The sequence below is a fragment of the Homarus americanus genome, unplaced genomic scaffold (assembly GCF_018991925.1).
Source record: "Homarus americanus isolate GMGI-L3 unplaced genomic scaffold, GMGI_Hamer_2.0 scaffold1024, whole genome shotgun sequence".
Lineage (NCBI taxonomy): Eukaryota > Metazoa > Arthropoda > Malacostraca > Decapoda > Nephropidae > Homarus > Homarus americanus.
Genome location: NW_024715228.1, coordinates 10,443,721 through 10,463,625, shown reverse-complemented (window position 1 = coordinate 10,463,625; position 19,905 = coordinate 10,443,721). Strand labels below are relative to the sequence as shown.

The 19,905-nt window shown below is 40.8% G+C and overlaps 1 protein-coding gene across 1 annotated transcript in view; it reads right to left on the bottom strand.

Moving 5' to 3' along the window:
* Positions 1 to 629: 629 nt before the first annotated feature.
* Positions 630 to 19,905, bottom strand: part of LOC121856847 (sulfotransferase 1A1-like) — a gene marked incomplete in the record, with an annotated part of 58,548 nt that continues 39,272 nt past the window's right edge. The window contains 1 exon segment of the mRNA XM_042352602.1: positions 630 to 1,955. Within this exon segment, the coding sequence (XP_042208536.1) occupies positions 1,852 to 1,955 (104 nt within the window).

The following is a 19,905-nucleotide window of genomic DNA, read 5'->3' as shown; positions in this document are numbered from 1 at the left end:
TAGTTTTAATTTTTATTCAAGACATCTTCAGGGCCTCAGACCCACTAATACCCCATCTGATAATGGGTGACCTGACTTTGTATGTGAAGGACAGTAATATGAGACCACTAATACCCCACTCTATCTCCACCTGACATTGTGTCAGGTCAGGTCAGTTACACGAGACCCACTAATCCCCCACAGCTCCAAGGGAGTGGAAATTACCAGTCTTTGCTGTAACACGCAGCTTCATTCACGCCCATATCATATAGATTTGAAGTTTAGACTCTTGGAAAATCCCCAGCACACAGAAACATTCTGAGGATGTGGGCTAGTGTTTGTCTGTGCAAGATGCATGGTTTAGACACTCGGAAGTTTTTTCCAGTAACCGGAAATATTTCCGGGAATGGGAGAATTTTCCAGGTTTGAGAAAGTCGTCCGGTTAGCCAAAAATCTCTCATCCCCGGAAGTGCTCTTCACCAGTTGTTCCTGCTAACGGGGATATCACTGTACACCCTTGTACGGATGACCCCTCATACCACCATGACAAAGGCTAAAAATGGGAAATGGTGTTGCGTTAAATTAATTAAACCTTTGTCTTGTATTTAGCCATGTTCACCATTACTAAGAAAACCAACTGCTCCTCTGCCTTTTTCTTAACTCTCTCTTCCGAGATTTCTGTCTTTTTTTTTCTTTTCTGTTTAAGGAACCAGACAAAGGCTCTTGCTTAACCTACCCCAAAACTATCCTGACCTACTCCTAACCTAATTTAAACTAAAATAATATGTTCTTGAACAAACTTAACCTAGTCCTAACCTACCATAGATTTAAATTGACCTACCAATGACCTAACTTATCCAAACCTAATCTGACTTTAATAAAATACCCCATCCGAACCGAACCTAAGGATCAATAGTGTGCCCAGGAGCAGTGTGCATCCTCATCCTCTGGCAACACATGTGTGCTTGAATGTGTGGTTGCGTTAATCACGTTTGAGAACAAGACCTACATACACTCACTCACACATGCACTCTACACAGGGTAGGTTAGTTTAGCTTATCTTATAGGTAAATTGGGGGAGGTTAATTTATGTTATAGTTAAGGAAGGTTATGTTAGCTTTGTTAGGGGTATGATAGGTTCGGTTAGCTAATTTTATGAGTAGTATTGGGTAAAGAAGGGTTAGTGTGTTTATGGGTAGTATTAGTTAGCTTCATGTTGGAAATACATCAGGTTAAATTGACTTCGGTTGATAACAAAAATGGTGTTTAAACTGTGCCAAGACTCAACCATAACTAGATAAGGTCAGTTATTTTATCTCCAGTCAAGAGAACAAACATAAGAATGTGGACCTTGGACTATGGTGAACCTATCAGTCTCCCCCGTCAAAGATCATATATATTATAAAGGATGTTGGTTTTAGCACCTTTGTGGCAGCCGGTGCTTATATTAGAAAAGCTATAGTTGATTTCATGAATTACATTAACTAATAATATGCTCCAGTATATAAGAAGTACAAATTGTAGCAAATTAGTTAAAAGTACAGTTGTATAGACACATGTCAGATGCACATACAAGTATGAGCAGCCAAGTGGGATTTTATTGTCCATAAGATATAATGCAGGTCCCAGGATGAAAACTTTATTCAGAATTTAGTCTATTCACAAGCTTTAATTTTACACTCTTTATTCAGTGTCTACTCCATCTTTCACTCTGACCTACAAAATAGAATAGTATTGATATTTTTACCCAGGACAAATTTTACCTACCATATACATTAAACACTAATTTCCAAATATATTCTCCATTAATGAAGTTATCATCTTCCTTCACAAAATACACTTTGCTGGAGTTTCCTAATCATATTAAGTGCCTTACTTAAAGCTAATACCAATTTCAGAAGCATTAGTCTCGATCCAGTGATTCATTTCTTGTTCCAGCTCCGGTGAGAAGTGGGTCCTCCAGTCTCCTATTGTTCCTGGAGAGTGAGAATGAACTTTTACAACAACTATAGTATACAGTGTAGCAAGTTTGGGGATACAAACTTGAGGAACACAATTTACAATGACTTTGTTTCCGACTCAAAATTATCAGTGCAAATGTGTTTTTGAAAATTTTGAGGTTTTAGAAAAAACAAAAGATTGAACTGAGCTTATGAAAGTCTCAGTTTATGACTGAGACTTGCTTAGGTATTAATTAAGACATTCACAGTTAACTATGCAAATAAAGGCTGAAAGAACTGTAGTTGTGACTGACTGTATGATAGAGTCAACACTGACCATCAACTGGCTATAGGGAGAAACTATTCATGAAACGTTCAGCTCACCTCATGTACCAACCCTTTGTTAACACATTTAGTCACAAGTTAATAGCCATTCATATTTCCATACTCAGTGATCACTTCGTTCATTGATTACACCAGTGCACTCATCAGCATATTCTTGAAATTTAAGTCAGATTGGTATTTATTTCCAAGGTACCACTTAGCCTACAAATTAAGGAAATTCATTCATACTAAAATATCATAACTTGATTCACAGCCAATTAAAAGGTACCTACACAGTAGTTACTTGTCATATTGAAGGAAAAGTACTAATTTAAGCCTTAGGAACTGATGTACTGCGCACATCATTGTCATCCTTAATATCTCTTTAATTCATATTTCGCTACATAACATTCAAATCCACTTCTTGTAGAGAGTCACAGAAAACGCTAGAAAAAGAGAAACTTTGGTAAGGGATAATTCACCTACTGTATGCTGTTTTATACGAATTGTACCAATGTACGGGCATATAATATTCAGAGTTTGTACTGATAGTATTAAGGAGAACTCAAGGTATCTATATGATGATTGGGAAGATCCAATTGATACGGACCAGTGTACAGTACAGTACTATAAAGGATAAGTGTAGCCGTGGGTAGACCGTGTCTGAAGGTCATGATATTTACGTCTGTGAACGATTAGTAAACATAGCTACCTCAGGTATCAGATGAAAATAGGGTATATGAGAACAATGACCTGGAAAAAGGATAAATGTATCAGACCTATGTGAAGTGTTGGAAGTGATCCAAAACGATACTTCAAAGAAAATATCTTGTATACCTCGGTGTGAGCTTAATACACCTCGTTATCTCATGTGACGAATAACCACAAATAATGCAATGATCAGAGAATCTTATGAATGTGTTCAACGATTGCAACGTGTACGAGGAGGATCCCTAAATACAAATTGAAGTGAAGTGGATATACCCACCCCAAGTAAACACGAGCCTAGGCCTTTGTTCTATGTTGGTGCCCAAGACGACCCGGGTTAATGATATAGCCCAATTCATTTCCCCAGGAACTAGCAAACCAGACTCTTACTTTAGTATGTAATTTAGAATTAAGATATTAAATTATAAGGTATAAAATCACAATAGATGAGAAAGCGTATGGGTGAGAATCAGAATAATGTCAAAGTGAAATTTAAAGTTTGGAAACTGTAGGCCTAGTTCAGGGCGAGACGCCACACCATAGTATCAGTCGGGTGTCTCTTTTCACCCACGTAAGTCAGTACCCCACTGTATTTATAGAGGCCTATCTAGCAGTTTATATACATATTGAAACCTTGTCTAATGTCATAAAGTCAATTTGTAGTGTAATAGTGTGTGGTGATATAAAAGCCCCTCAGGCATTAAGATCAGTCGGGCATCTTTTCTCACCCACGCAGGTGTATGCCGAGAGAGTATGTACTCCCAAGGGAGTCAGAGAAATGCATGGCCCAGCCATCATCATCCTCCTGTGAGGCACCCACGTGTTACTGTGGGGAACGCTGCTGGCCACCCTGCAATCTCCCTTAAGGCCCCTGGACATCTCACATATCACCATCTAGGACAGAAGACAATGATTGACTTATATGGAATGATTTGCGGTCGCCACTTAAGCGACCCTATGATACCGGACGCTGGAATAGTCCGGGTATTATTACCGGGGAAGTATCCCATCTACTTAGCAAGAGTAGAGTGTGAGCGGGGTACCGATCATGTGTACCTTGATGCTACAAGGAAGAATGGTGCTGTAAATGTTGGTGCTACAAAGTATTTTTGGCTGATTGTATAAAGATTGACCTGGGTAAGGAGGTCAATGATTTGTTATGAAGAATGAAGATTTTAATTAGTTCATTTGAAGAAGGTCGCGTACTGGTGTGAAGTGTAATAAACCTAATACTATTTATTTTGATGAAGGTTAACTATTTTTGGTATTGTAACTGAATGCACTATTTTCTTATTAGGAAATAAATTAGTTAAGTCATGACTGATGTTTCACCCTTACTCCCACCTTTGGTTTGATGAATGCAAACATACACCCGTGCCTGGCTTGCTCTGCAGCTACCTAATAAACTACATACTGTCCAGGGGGTCTGGTGGCAGCGACCTTAAAATTAAGAGTAGAGTTAAGTTATCCGTTGGATTAGTGACCCCAGAATGGGCAGTATACTGAGCCACATACCAACTGTTTCCTTACATTCCTTGACCCACGACAGTACTACAACAACTGCTGACATTCATAAAGCACATTCAGGGCTCACTGTGGGTTGTAGAATCTTCTGTACATAACCAATGGAGTGCAGTCAAGTGCACAATTCCACAGCTTGGAGAAGGACGTGCCCCTAAGTGTTCGTGTTAGTGACCATAGGAAATGGCCACTGTGGATCGTTATGTTGTGGGGGAAGAGGGACGGTGTGTGAGGAAAGACAACCCCCTGGCCACTCTGTTAAGTCAGCTGGAGCAGTTGAGGAGAGAGGTGGACGTTTTAAAGAGGGAGAACGAAGCCCTCAGGCGCGGAGAGTGGCTGTCTCCAAAGGGACTAGGGTCAGACTCAGGAGAGCTGACCAGGGTGGGGAGTGCAGTAACCCCTACCAAGTGCTGGAGAAAGCAGGCGAGGAAGAGAAGAGGCAGGACGGTGTGGTGCCAGGAGAGAAAAGGGCAGTTGTTCAATGCCTGCCCAGTGGTAAGGTCGTGGTAGTTGGGGATAGCCAGGTGAGGTTCTTAGATAGGACTTTTTGTGCAAGAGATGGGAAACGTAAGACTAGGGTGTGATTCCTGGGGCTGTGATAGGGCATGTAGCTGAGAGGATAGATAGGGTTTTGTCAGGGAAGGGTACCAAGCCAGTAGTGAGTCCTAGTGTAGGAGGTAATGACATAGGAAAGGTTAGGAGTGAGGAACTTTTCAAGAGGTATAGGGAGGCGCCTAGAAGAGGAGTTGGTGGCGAATGGCTGTCCAGAGCAATTGCTATAAATTGCCGACTGGAAAAACATTGTGCAAGCAATGGTTAGGCGTTCATTGATAACTGGTAACCATTCAATGGCAACGACTACCTGTACAGTCGTGACGGAGTACACTTGTCTCACGTGGGGTAAAGACATTGTCTGCATCCCTGGAGCGTGAAATTGTCACTCCAAGAAAGGGGGGGGTTGCCAGTAGAGAGAGGTCAGGGTAAGTGGGAGTAAAAAAACAAGCAGGTTATGGGGAGTAAAGTTGGTTACTCAGGACAAGGGGTAAAACAGGACCAGGGAAGGGTAGATTTAAATGTATACTATACAAACAGTAGGAGCGTTAGAATAAAATAGACTTGCTGAGAGCGGTTGTATGTACGTAGAATGTAGACGTCATAGCACTCACCGAAATTTGGCTGAATCTGGCAAGCAAGAACTTTTTATCGGAGTACCACATAGAAGGGTACAACCTTTTTCACAAGGACAGGGAAGGTAGGAAGGGGGGAGGGGTCGCACTCTTCATCAGGGATACATTAAAATGTTGTATTAATAACACAACAAAGGGTAAAATATGAACCGAGTCTGTATGGGTAGAAATTGCAGAAGAAAGAGAAAAAATTAATTGTGGGGCTGATTTACAGGCCCCCAAGTCTTGGGAAAGAAGCAGCTCAGCCCATATGGCAGGAAATGAGTAGGGCAGCAAAATACAACAACCTGTGCATTATGGAGGCTTTCAACTTTTGAAATATTGACTGGGACAACATTGTAGGTGACTATGAATCTGAAGTCTTCCTAGACGCAGTACTGGACAATTTTATAAAACAACTAATTACAGAACCTACTGGAGGTGACAATATATTAGACCTAGAATTAACAAATAAAGAAAATATTATAAGGGATATCACAGTAGGCAAAGAACTTGGGAACAGTGATCACAGAGAAATTAGGTTCACCCTAAATTGGGGAACGAAAAGCAATGACAATATGGTCAGAGTCCCAGGCTTTCGATCGGCGGATTATGAGGGGTTAAGAAGGTACCTAGGTGAAGTCACCAGGGAACAGTCAGGTCAGTCCCCAGTAGGAAGGGGTGAGGTCACAGGTGACACAACAATTGATCATGACTATAATATATTCACTAGTATACAACGTAAAGCGCAGGAAAAAAATATACCATACAGAAAAATTCGGTCAAATAAGAATGAGCCAAGGTGGATGACCAAAAAACTTAAACATGACATAGAAATAAACAAAGGAATTTATAAGAAATTAAAGGGAGGAGAGGAGCATCTCAGAAATAGGTATAATAAACTATCTAGGAATGCTAAGAAAAATGTAAGGAAGGCAAAGAGGGACTACGAAATCAACATAGAAAGAGAATCCAAGGCAAATCCCAAGGGATTTTCCAGGTATATGGGACAAAGTGGGACCTTTAAAGTCAGAGAGAGGGGGAGTGATCGATGATAGCGAGAAAATAAGGAAAGCATTAAACAGCTATTTCTTATCAGTTTTCACAGAAGAAATTCACAAGGAAATGCCAGAGGTGGTGTAGCGTAATGTATGTGGCCAGCGAGGACTGGTTTGTGGAACTCGCTGCTGGTTGGCTGGTAGGCAGACGGCAAGTGATCAATCAGCAGTTGTAGGGGAGAATATCCACTACAGTGGAACTGATATTTAGGGGAAAGGAAGAAGAGAAATTAAAGAATATCACTATCAGAAAAGAGGATGTTCTTAAGAAGATAAAAAATTTACAGAAGACAAAATCCCAAGGGCTGGATGCAATTTTCCCTCGAGTTTTGAAAGAGTATAAAGAACAGATTAATGGACCCCTCGTAAATTTATTTACAAAATCATTTGACACGGGAGTTGTTCCAGACTTTTGGAAATAGGCAACTGTAGTACCCATATTCAAAAAGGGAGACAGAGCTTCAGCGTCAAATTACCGGCCGATTAATTTAACATCAGTAGTGGGGAAATGTCTTGAATCAATTACTATAGCAAATAGCATCCGATCACATTTAGAAAAAGACAAATTAATCTACGACTCTCAACATGGGTTTACAGAGGGAAAATCTTGTCTAAAAAATCTGCTGACGTTTTTTAGGAAAGTCTTCGAGGTAGTAGATAATGACGAAAATTACGATGTTATTTACTTACACTTTAGCAAAGCGTTTGACAGAGTACCGCATCAGAGGCTTCTGAGAAAAGTTGAGGCTCATGGTATCGAGGGGAAGTTTTAAATTGGATAAAATCATGGCTCACCGATAGAACACAGAGGGTCAGCGTATATGGTGTTAAATCTGAGTGGGGCTGTGTAACCAGTGGGGTTCCCCAGGAGTCAGTACTAGGCCCACTCTTGTTCATAATCTACATGAACGATCTAGATACTGGGATCAGCAGTGACATAAGCAAGTTTGCAGATGACACCAAAATAGGGCTGCAGATCAATTCAGGACAGGATGCAAATGCACTACAGGAGGATTTAAATAAACTGCAGGGGTGGTTAGAAAATGGCAAATGAAATTCAACATCAGCAAGTGCAGCGTACTTAATATTGGAAGAACAAATACTGTCAATGTATACAGCCCTAACAACATCAACCTAGAAAAGACGACTTGTGAAAGAGACCTAGGGGTATCTATAAGTCCGGTCCTACAGCCTAGAAAACAGTGCGTTAATGTTCGAAATAAGGCAAACAGAGTATTAGGTTTTATATCTTGAAGTGTAAGTAATACGAGTGCAGAGGTCTTATTGCAACTATATCTTGCGCTAGTCAGGCCGCACCTCGATTATGCAGTTCAGTTTGGTGCCCCTATTATAGAATGGATATCAATTCACTGGAGTCGGTGCAGCGAAGAATGACGAAAATGATTCAGGGACTTAAAAACCTTCCATATCAAGATAGATTAAAGAAACTAAACTTACATTCCCTACAAAGACAAAGAGTGCACGGAGATATGATAGAAGTATTTAAGTGGGTAAAAGGAATCAATAAAGGAGATATAGATAAAGTTCTTATAATATACGAGCAGGATAGGACTCGTATCAACGGATTTATAAGTTTAGGTTTAGGAAGGAACTGGCTCACAAATAGGGTGGTGGACGAGTGGAACAAGCTTAGCAACTTTATAGTAAGTGCTGGAATGCTTGAAAATTTTAAAAGGAGGCTAGATAGATTCATGGATGATAGAGAATGGTAGTAACTGTCAACAGGAGCTGCCATGCCCAGGTCAACCGGCCCAGACTCCTTTATTTTTCTATTTATTATCGTACGATGGTACATGTACATAAGAACATAAAAATGGAGGAAACTGCAGCGGGCCTATTGGCCCTTACAGGGCAGTCCCATTTACACCCAACCCTATCGCTCATATATCCATCCAACCTATGTTTGAAGCTATCCAGCATATTCGAGTTAATGATGATGTTTGGTAACTTGTTCCATTCATCCACTACTCTATTTCCAAACCAATGTGTACCTATCTCGCGCTTAAATCTAAAGTTGTCTAATTTAAAGCCAGTGTTACGAGTTTGTTCCTGGTTGAATAGTTTGAGTACCTTTGTTATATCACCTTTGTTTAGACCTGACTTCCATTAATACACCTCTATCATATCGCCCCTTACTCTACATCTCTCGAGGGAGTGCAAATTAAAATGCTTTAACCTGTCTCTATACTCAAGGTTCCTAATGCCCGGGATTAGTCTTGTTATTCTCTTCTGTATTCTTTCTTAGGATTCTCTATCCATTCTGTAATACGGTGACCAGAATTGAACTGCGTAATCCAAGTGAGGTCTCACAAACGCAAGATATTGTTTCAGGATAACCTCTAGTCTTGTACTTTATTAGCCTTATTTCGAGCTAATACACATTGTTTACTTGGCTTAAGATTCCTACTTTTCATTACTCCTAAATCTTTCTCACATTCGGATTTCTCTATAACATCATTGTTCATCTGATATCTGGTTTCTCTGTTTACATCTCATAGACTGAGTACTTTACATTTGTCCACATTGAATTTCATCTGCCATTTTTAAGACCATTCAAAATTTTTTTTTTTATCTTCCTGTAGTTTTGCAGAGTCCTCGTCAGATTTAATTTCTGTATATGCCCTATTTTAGTGTCATCAGCAAATTTACTTATGTTGCTGTCTACGCCGATATCTATGTCGTTTATGTATAAAATAAATGATAATGGTGCAGGTACTGAGACTTGGGTACTCCACTAGTGACACTACTGCAATCGGATTTAGTGCTGTTAATGCTCACTTGCTGTTTACTGTCCTGTATCCACGCACTAATCGATTTTAGAATATCTTCTCCAATGCCACGAGCCTCCACTTTTTTTTATTAGTCTTTCGTGTGAAACTCTGTCGATGGCTTTACTAAAGTCAAGATACAGTATACCACATCATAGTTGTGCCCCTCGTCCACTGATTCGAAAACAGCTGAAAAGAATGTTAATAGATTAGTTAGACATGAACGCCCGCTTATGAAGCCATGTTGGGAATCATTGATCAACTTGTGCTTCTCCAGGTGATTTCAAATAGAGTTTGAAATTATTGTTTCCAGTAATTTGAATACAATTGATGTTAAGCAGATTGGACGGTAGTTAGAGGATAGTGATCTATCTCCCTTCCTGAAAATTGGCATTACATTCGCTATCCTCCAGGATTCTGGTACTACACCCGTTTTTAAGGACATGTTAAATAACTTTGCTAAGGGCATACTCAGCTCTTCCCTACATTCCTTTAATACTCTGGCAAATATCTTATCAGGACCTAGTGACTTATTAGGCTTTAGCTCGTCTATTTGTTTACTAACGTGGATACTAGTCACTTCAATCTCGCTTAATCTATTTTCTTCGCTAACTCTATATATAGTCGGTGCCTCGGGTATTATGATTAAATTTTCGGTGGTGAAAACTGTTGAAATATATTTATTCAGATTATTGCTCATTTCTCTGTCGCTATCAGTTAGCTCGCCAGTAGCTGACTGTATTGGTCCAATCTTTTCTCGTGTTTTAGTTTGATACATTTGAAAGAATCCGATGGGGGTTTGACTTTGCCTCCCTTGCTACCCTCAGTTCATTATTCCTCTTTGCTCTTCTTATCTCGGTCTTAACCCTACCGGCCAATACCTTAAAATAATCTCGGAGGTAAACTTCACCACGATTTATTCTTCTCCCTTCAGTATAGCCTTCCTTTGTCCAATGATATTCTTTAAATAATTATTTATCCATTTAGGGTCATTGTTGCCTGATCTGAATTTTGTGTATGATATGTTCTGCCTTTGTGCATTAAGTAACTCATTACAGTAATACCCCGATTTACACGGTCAATTGAACCCACGGAGTAGCGCGTAAAACGAGAAACGCATAAATGGAATAACAGAACATATGGGATTAATTGAAATAGAGACTGGGCCGACTCCCAAACTACACTTTTTCCGACACAATACGTACGTTGTAGTAAAAATAATATCTTACTTTTATGATGGTATGCACACACAATTAATAATTAAGAGAAATAAATATTAGGTTTTTTAACACTTACATTAGTAGAAAAGATGGCTGGGCACAAGGGGAAGGGGGGTTGGTTCCGAGGCAGAGGGCAGATTATTGGCCCTCACCTGTATCACTTGTATCAATTGTATCACTATCCACCACAGAGGCTTGCAGGGCCTCTTTGTCAAACCCCTCAAAGTCCATATAAGTCCATATCCTCACTATCACTGACTTGGGCCGGCTGTGGTGGGTGGCGGGTGAAGAACTCAGTAATGTTTTGATGACTGAGCGACCTTGTGAGCACCCTGCCCGCGCCGCTTAACTCGTATATGAGTAGATGCACCGCGTAAATTGGGCATTCCGGTTCTGGCGGGGTACCGCGTAAATGAGAACCGCGTAAACCGAGGTATTACTGTATTTAAATTATTGTGGATCTCGTCAACCTCAGATCTCGTGATCAGGTCATCCTCAGCGGTCATATTATGTGAGGATATCATTATCAGGTCTCCAGGTAAAGTGAGGTCACCCTCTGTGGGTACATTGTGTGAGGTCACCTCACACTAGGTCATGTAATCCATCCCCAAATGTGATACCCCTTCTCTCAGCTTCCTTTTCAACCTATTAAAGTTTGCCCTTCTGAGATCTGGGACTTTAATGGAATTTTCCTTGCGACTGCCATTAAATTTTAATTGAAATTGTATTTCTTTGTGATCGCTGTTGGCAAGTTCGTTCCCTACCTCGACATTATTAATGAGGTTTCTCTGTTTGACAGAACTAAATCGAGTATATTATTACCCCGGTTGGGTCTGGTTATAAGATATGTTAACTTAAGAAACAGTCCTGAACTGTTTCAAGAAAATCATCTGATTCTGAGTTACCTGTAAGATCGATCCAATCTATTTGGCTAAAGTTGAAGTCGCCTACTATGCAGACTTTGCTATGCCTGGAAGCCCTGCGCATTTCATCCCAAATAAGATCTCTCATTAACTCTATCAAGATTAGGAGGTCTATACTGTACAGTATATTACTCCTGCAATAATTTTTCCCTACCATCAAATAATTCTATCCAAATTGTTTCTGTATTCAGTTCAGTTTTTATTTCCATATTTATTCACACTTCAGTTTATCCCTGACATATATTGCTACTCCGCCCCCTTTCCTGGTCTGCCTATCGGTATGGAATAATTTGTAACCTGCAATTTGGTATTCGACAGGTAACTCTCGTGAGTCTAAGTTTATCCATGTTTCGGTGAATGCTATTATATCAATTTCCTCGGTACATACCAACGCCCTGATTTCATCCATTTTGTTTCTCATACTTCTACTGTTTGTGTAGTAGACATTTAAATTAGTGTGTTCTGAGTCCTCTCTTTGTCGCGTTTAGGTTTTAACTCCCTGCCTAATTTAGTTTTGTCATAATTCCTGACACTGTTTCCCTGCAACTTTTCACTTTGTTTACCCGCTCCCACTGCAGTCTCCTCCAACCCCGTGCCCATATGTTCCCCTATCAGTTTAAAGACTTTGACATCTTTTGAACTGCCCTCTCGAGAGAGCCAGCCAGGGTTGTCACCCCATCCCTGGCATAAAGGTCCCTTCTGCCGTAAAAGTTGTCCCAGTTGTCAATGAATGGGACTGATATTGACTAGCAATATCGCACCCGAGCTCCTAAGTGTTTACACAACATTCATACTTCCGAAGCTCACCTATGCCTCCCCTACCTGGTCTTCCTCCCTAAATACCACACAACGTAAACACCTAGAAAAAGTGCAAAAGAGGGCATGCAAGATTATTCTCTCCCCTTCCTACTCCACAAATCAAGAAGTGCTCAACACACTGACCATTTCGACTCTCACTGACCATCACCACGACCTCATCTGCAAATTTGGTAAGAAGCTTCTACACCATCCTCGACACCGGCTCCTACTACCACCTGAGATCCCTAGCCCGAGAATTGCTGTTCGACACCACAACCGCATCCAGCCCATATGTGCACAAACTGATCGCTATAAGAACAGCCCAGTCCCAACCATTGTAAAAATTATCAATAACTTGTAATAAACCAGTGTATTCACTCCCAGTAAATACTACTTCTTGCACTGTCACTATGTTGAAATGCACTGTAGTTTGAGCTTTTCCCCATCTAGTTATTATATATCTTATTTGTATCACTTATGATACTTGTATATTATTTGTAATTCGAAACCCATTCCCCAAATAGGTAACTGTATATTTTCAGCCTTCTGGCTGCCAAGCTCTTTCAATACACCGTTAATTATTATTATTATTATTATTATTATTATTATTACAACCATTCATTGCCAACTCTCCTTCTAGGCAGGACACCACATATGATAGGGATCCCTCCCTTCAACCTAATACGTTCAATAGCTGTCTTAAACTTATCAAGCAGCTCCTCACTCCTGCACCAGACAATATCATTCCCTCATGCACTGAGGCAGATAATGGGTTTGATCCCATTACCAGACAAGATATTGTCCACCCTATCAACTATATCCTCCACCCCAGCTCCTGGCAAACACACCCTCATCCTATTTTTATTTTTACCACAAAAAGCTTTATCCAGGTACCGTAACTGGGAATCGCCAACAATTAAGGTTTTCATACCTTCCTTGTCAGCCTTGTCCCTGACTATGGTAACGCCCAATTCGTCTCTCAAAGGACTAAAAGAGTTTTTACACTTAGCTGTTGTTGTTTCCTTGGCGTTTTTTCTCACTACCATTTTGGTCGTTCCTCTCCTCACAACCTTCAATTCGCCTGAGTTTTCGTCAGACTAATGAGCCAATCAGTGGTGAAGATAAAAGAAACAGTTCTGTTGACGCCTGCATCATAAAGAGCTTTTGTTTTCTTTAATACAGTTGAGTCTGGATTTACGCGGTTTTTGTTTACGTATTTGTTAATTTACGCGGTGTCTTGCCAGAATGAAATGCTTTAATTACACGGTAAATTTGGAAGTATAATTTGTTTATTTACTGAAGATATTTGTTTTAGCTCAAAAAATTCATACAAATTACACGGCCAGAATATAATTTACATTGCTGGAATTCTTATAAGATTGTGATTATTGTAAATATAAACATCATGGACATAGGCATACAATTTTAGATCTAATATAAGAATTTTGATTAGAAAGAGCCAAAATTATATCTTGTGTGCAAAATATATAACGTTTATATTCAAAATATTCCTGGTCTTGCAAGGAATCCAGCAATGACAATTATATTATCCTAACTTTAGTCTGAGGTATTATTTATTGCTAAAAATGCAAGCCTTCTGTTTTCATCAAAACATTTCTCAGAGAGGAGCCAGCGAGCATGGGAAGAGTGGGGGGGGCGGGAGTTGAGTCCATTATTTGAATGGACATTAACCAGTGACTGCATTTCTCTTAAATATTAATTTGTGCGTGCATACCATCATAAAATTTAGATGTTATTTTTACTACAACGTAGGTATTGTGTCGGTATTATGTCGGAAAAAGTGCTGTTTGGGGGTCGGCCCAGTCTCTATTTCCATTTATCCCATATGTTCTGTTATTTTATTTATGCGTTTCTCGTTTCATGGGGTACTCCGCGGGTTCAATTGACCGCGTAAATGAAGACCCAACTGTATATCAATTTAACCAAACTTTTATATAAAGTATTCATGTTTATTTTGATGAAAAATAAATGGTGTGCCAAACGAAATTAGAGCTAATTTTACTGACTCCAGTATCAACATTTCTTACCTTTTTTTTTTATAAAAGAATGGAATTCCCATCACTCTATCACAGAAATATTTTGTTTAAGGATATCTTATTGGAAACGTTCCATAGAGAATTTATTAAGGATCATTATGGTATCAAATTCACCCCCCTATCACAATTTGCCATGCTTGAGAGACGAAGGGGTGGGGGGGAGGGAAGTGACGGTCCGACCCAGCCCCCTCACCCCCAAAAAGGTTCATCTACCACACTCTTCAGCCACACCCTACCATCACAGCCTCCAACACCACTCACATATCCCTAACAAGTGAATTAAGACAGCAGACATAAGGAGTGAGGGGTCATATTGTGTGACAAATTTGTGTGTGTGTGAGTGTGAGTTAAATATCAGCCATTGGGGAGTGCTTGTCAACACTCATTTTCACTTCAACTCTCTAATCACCCACACCTTTCTGCTTTCTCACTCCTTATTTTGTAATGTTATGTTATGTAATGTAGAAGGGATACAACTTTTCTCATTTATACTTATACTTATCACAATCTCTCGGAAAATACTTTAGGTTTCGTGTTTATTCAAGACATCTTCAGGTCATGAGACTCACTAATCCCCTGGCCAAGAAGGGATGACCTGACATTCCATCAGTAGGTCGGTAATATGAGACCACAAATGCCACACCCTACCTCCTTTTCTTTTTCCTTTTATCCTCTTTGCCACAGATCGGCTCGCTAGCCGCCCGGGTGATCGGTCACATCTCTGTCACGCACTGTTGGAAAATACTGGGCATGCAAAGGCTCCTGAATATACCTGAACCCGCTCCAGTGTTGGTCAAGTCTTGTCTTGAAAGAGCTCACACTCAGTGCCGTCACAACACTCTCTGGTAGATTGTTCCAAGAGTTTACAACCCTCACTCCGAAAAAGTTTGCCCTCACAGTTTTCTGGACTTGCGGCTTCTTCAATCTTGAGCTATGACCCCTTGTGGAGCTAGCGTCCGCCAGCTCCAAGTAAGGACACTCAACTAAGTAGTGCCCCCTGAGATGCTTATACACCTCAACTAGGTCCCCCCCTTGCCCGTCTGTAGTATAAGCTAGGCAAGTTCAGGCGCTCCAATCTCTCAGGGTAGCTGAGGTGCCGAAGTGCAGGCACCAGTCTGGTGGCCCTCCTTTGAACATTTTCAACCAACTGACAGTCCCTAGCATATCTCGGGGACCAGATTGGGTGACAGTACTCCGGATGGGGAAGCACTTCACTCTTGAATTTCGCTACAAGGGACGGACCGTCTAGATATTTGAACGACCTTCTTATAAGACCCAATAATTTATTAGCCTGATTTACCTTCTTCTTGCAATGGCCCGAGAACTTCAGCTCATTGTCAACATACACACCTAGGTCCTTCTCACATTCAGTCTCAACTAGTGCAGTTTCTTCATCCCGTTGGGACATATGATACGCCTCCTTACCGTTGGTACTCCCCAGGTGCATCCTCTTACACTTCGTGACATTGAATCTCAGCAGCCATTTCTTTGACCATTCCTGGAGCCCACAGAGGTCGTTTTGCAGCTCTTCACAGTCCGCTTGGTTCTTAATTTCCCAAAATAACTTGGCGTCATCGGCAAACATTTGTATGGAGGAGTGTACAACGTCAGGCATGTCATTTATGAAACAAACAAACAACAGCGGGCCCAATACACTGCCCTGTAGTACCCCACTTGTGACAGGTACAGATGACGATTTCGTGCCATTAATCACCACACACTGCTTGCGGTCATGTAGAAAGTCTTCTATCCACGCTAGGACATTTCCCCGAATTCCGTACCCTGACATTACGTCATGTCAGGTACATAATACTCACTAATCTCCCACTGCTCCATGGGAGTGGAAAATACCAGTCTTTGCTGTAACACACAGTTTCATTCATGACCATATCATATAGATTTATAATTTTTGAATATATATATTTTACCAAACTTTTAGATAAACTTTTCTGGATTATTATAGTAAAGAAATGGAGTTTCTTGCTTAATTAGAACTGCCTTTACAGACTCAGGTAGTTTAGACTCAAGGAAAATATCCCCAACACCTAGAATCATTCTGGGGAAGTGGGCTTGTGTCTGTGTGTGTGTGCAGGATGTCTAGTTTAGACACTCGGAAACTTTTCCCAGTAACTCGAAAATATTCTAGGATAGGGAATTTTTCTGGGTTTGAGAAAGTCGTCTGGTTAGCCGGAAATCTCTCATCCCCAAAAGTGCTCTGCAGCAATTGTTCGGGCTAATGGGGATATCACTGTACAGTACTATGCTCAGTTGGTTAAATGCCCTATTATATTGTTTAAAGTTCTCTTATATTTCTTATGCTATGTTATGTTATTTTATGTTTATTTGTGTTAAGCTGGTTCTGTTACTTGAAGCTTAATCATTTTAATTTGTAATTCCTGTTTATTCTGTTTATTACAGATCTATGGATACTGATGTTGCATTAATTGAATAAAGCCTCCCAGTGCTTACCTTTGTTTCCATAACAACATTTTTTTTTTCTTTTTGTTTCTTAAACCAATGGTTTAAAAAAAAAAATTTGCCAACCCTGGTTCCCATATTTATTAGCAATGTACAGTATATGTGAAATGATGTACAGTATTGTATATCGGTACAACGTATAACAAGGACCACCTGTAACAGAACCCTTTTGTAAATCAGAGAATGCATGTACAGTACCATGGTGTCTCTACTTTCAGTTGGTCGTGGTGTGTGTACAGTAGGCTCACCACCTTCACGTCTATCTCGTACCGGGAAAAGTACCACAAAAGTGAAAATCAGAAAAGTATTGAGCATAGTATACATGTTAAAGAGTCAATTGGTACAGGCCAAAATGATTTCCATCCCCAACTTTTCCCCAATAAAGCACCCAAACCCTGCCTGAAACTCTGGATTTATTTTTAAAACTATTATTAAATTTACTTACACAACCTCGACAGAATCTTGAACAATGAAAACAGTACTTGAGAGATGGTGAGTGCTGACAACATTGTTAGGGATAACATAATGATTAGCTGTTACCACTCTATAAACATGAGCCCTGGAATATACTATGGTGCAATAGTTCAAGTGGGATTTCTTTTCTTTTTGGGAATTGTATATTTTTTAATAATGTTTTTTTTTTAAACCGGAACTAAATAACCTAAATAATATGGGAATTGTGGTGAAATTGCATAATATCATTATAAAGGGGTTGCAGACTGACTAGCATGGGAAGGGAGTTACCTTCCTCCACCTCCCTCCTCCTCTGCCAGCTCCTCTCCCAGGTTATGCACCCAAACATAGTTTTGTACAGTATCTTAATATAATTAATATTATATTCCTATAATTCATTCATCTTAATCTATTTCATAATATATTCCTATAATAATAATAGACTTTTTGGAACCAGGAAACCTGTGATGTTTGGTAGTGAGGATCACACTGGATAACACCCTTCTACTTTTACTTTTTACTTTTATCCTCTTCGCCACTGATCGGCTTGTTAGCCGCTTGGGCGATCGGTCACGTCTCTTTTCATTTATATTCTTCACCAAAAGATCGGCTCGCTAGCCGCCCGGGCGATCGGTCACGTCTCTGTCACGCACTGTTGGCAAATACTGGGCATGCACCGGCTCCTGAATGTACCTGAACCCGCTCCAGTGTTGGTCAAGTCTTGTCTTGAAAGAGCTCACACTCGGTGCCGTCACAACACTCTCTGGTAGATTGTTCCAAGAGTTTTACAACCCTCACTCCGAAAAAGTTTGCCCTCACGGTTTTCTGTACTTGCGGCTTCTTCAATCTTGAGCTATGACCCCTTGTGGGGCGAGCGTCCGCCAGCTCCAAGTAAGGACACTCAACTGAGTAGTGCCCCCTGAGATGCTTATACACCTCAACTAGGTCCCCCCTTGCCCGTCTGTAGTATAAGCTAGGCAAGTTCAGGAGCTCCAATCTCTCAGGGTAGCTGAGATGCCGAAGTGCAGGCACCAGTCTGGTGGCCCTCCTTTGAACATTTTCAACCAACTGACAGTCCCTAGCATATCTTGGGGACCAGATGGGGTGACAGTACTCCAGATGGGGAAGCACTTCACTCCTGAAGATCGTTACGAGGGACGGACCGTCTAGTTATCTGAACGACCTTCTTATAAGACCCAATAATTTATTTGCCTGATTTACCTTCTTCTCACAATGGCCCGAGAACTTCAGCTCATTGTCAACATACACACCTAGGTACTTCTCACACACAGTCTCAACTAGTGCATTTTCTTCATCCCGTTGGGACATATGATATGCCTCCTTACCAATGGTACGCCCCAGGTGCATCCTCTTACACTTCGTGACATTGAATCTCAGCAGCCATTTCTTCGTCCATTCCTGGAGCCCACAGAGGTCCTTCTGCAGCTCTTCACAGTCCGCTTGGTTCTTAATTTCCCGAAATAACTTGGCGTCATCGGCAAACATTTGTATGGAGGAGTGTACAACGTCAGGCATGTCATTTATGAAACAAACAAACAACAGCGGGCGCAATACACTGTCCTGTGGTACCCCACTTGTTACAGGTACAGATGACGATTTCGTGCCATTAATCACCACACACTGCTTGCGGTCATGTAGAAAGTCTTCTATCCACACTAGGACATTTCCCCGAATTCCGTACCCTTCCAGTTTGATTTTCAGCCTTTCGTGGGGTACACTGTCGAAAGCCTTGGCAAAATCAAGGTAAATATTGTCGATATTACCACCCCGTTCCAGAATATGGGTCCAAATATCCAATACCTTGAGCAATTGTGTTAAGCAAGAGCGCCCCGGCATAAAACCGTGTTGGCAATCTTTTACAAGGTTGTTTCGTAGTAGATGTTCCATCGCGGCATCTCTGATAATACTCTCAAGTATTTTACATATTATGCTGGTCAGGCTCACCGGTCTATAGTTGTTCGTGGAGTGACTATCGCCCTTCTTGAAGATAGGACTCACATAAGCCACTTTCCATTCACTGGGGACCATTTGTTCATCCAGGCATTTACAAAACAGGATCTTAAGGGGCTCGGCAAGCTCGTTGAATAATCTCTAGCACTCTAGGATGCACCATGTCAGGGCCGGGACTCTTATGGACCTTTAGCCTAGACAGTTTATTTCTAATACCCTCTTCTGTGAACACAATGTGGGTCAGTGCTGTGTCGAACCGTCTGTCCTCAAATGCAGGAAGGTTAGTTGCATCCTCTCTTGTGATCACTGAGGAAAAGAAGCTGTTCAATGCCTCAGCTTTATCCTGGTCAGAATCTGCGTAACTATCATCTTCAAGCCTCAGGTCTGATACTCCTACTCGCGTTTTTAATTTCGACTTTGCATAGCGGTAAAATGCCTTTGGGTTTGACTTGATCTCGCGTGCAACCTGCCTCTGGAACTCCTTTTCAGCCCTCCTACACTCTATCTTTGCTTGGTTTCT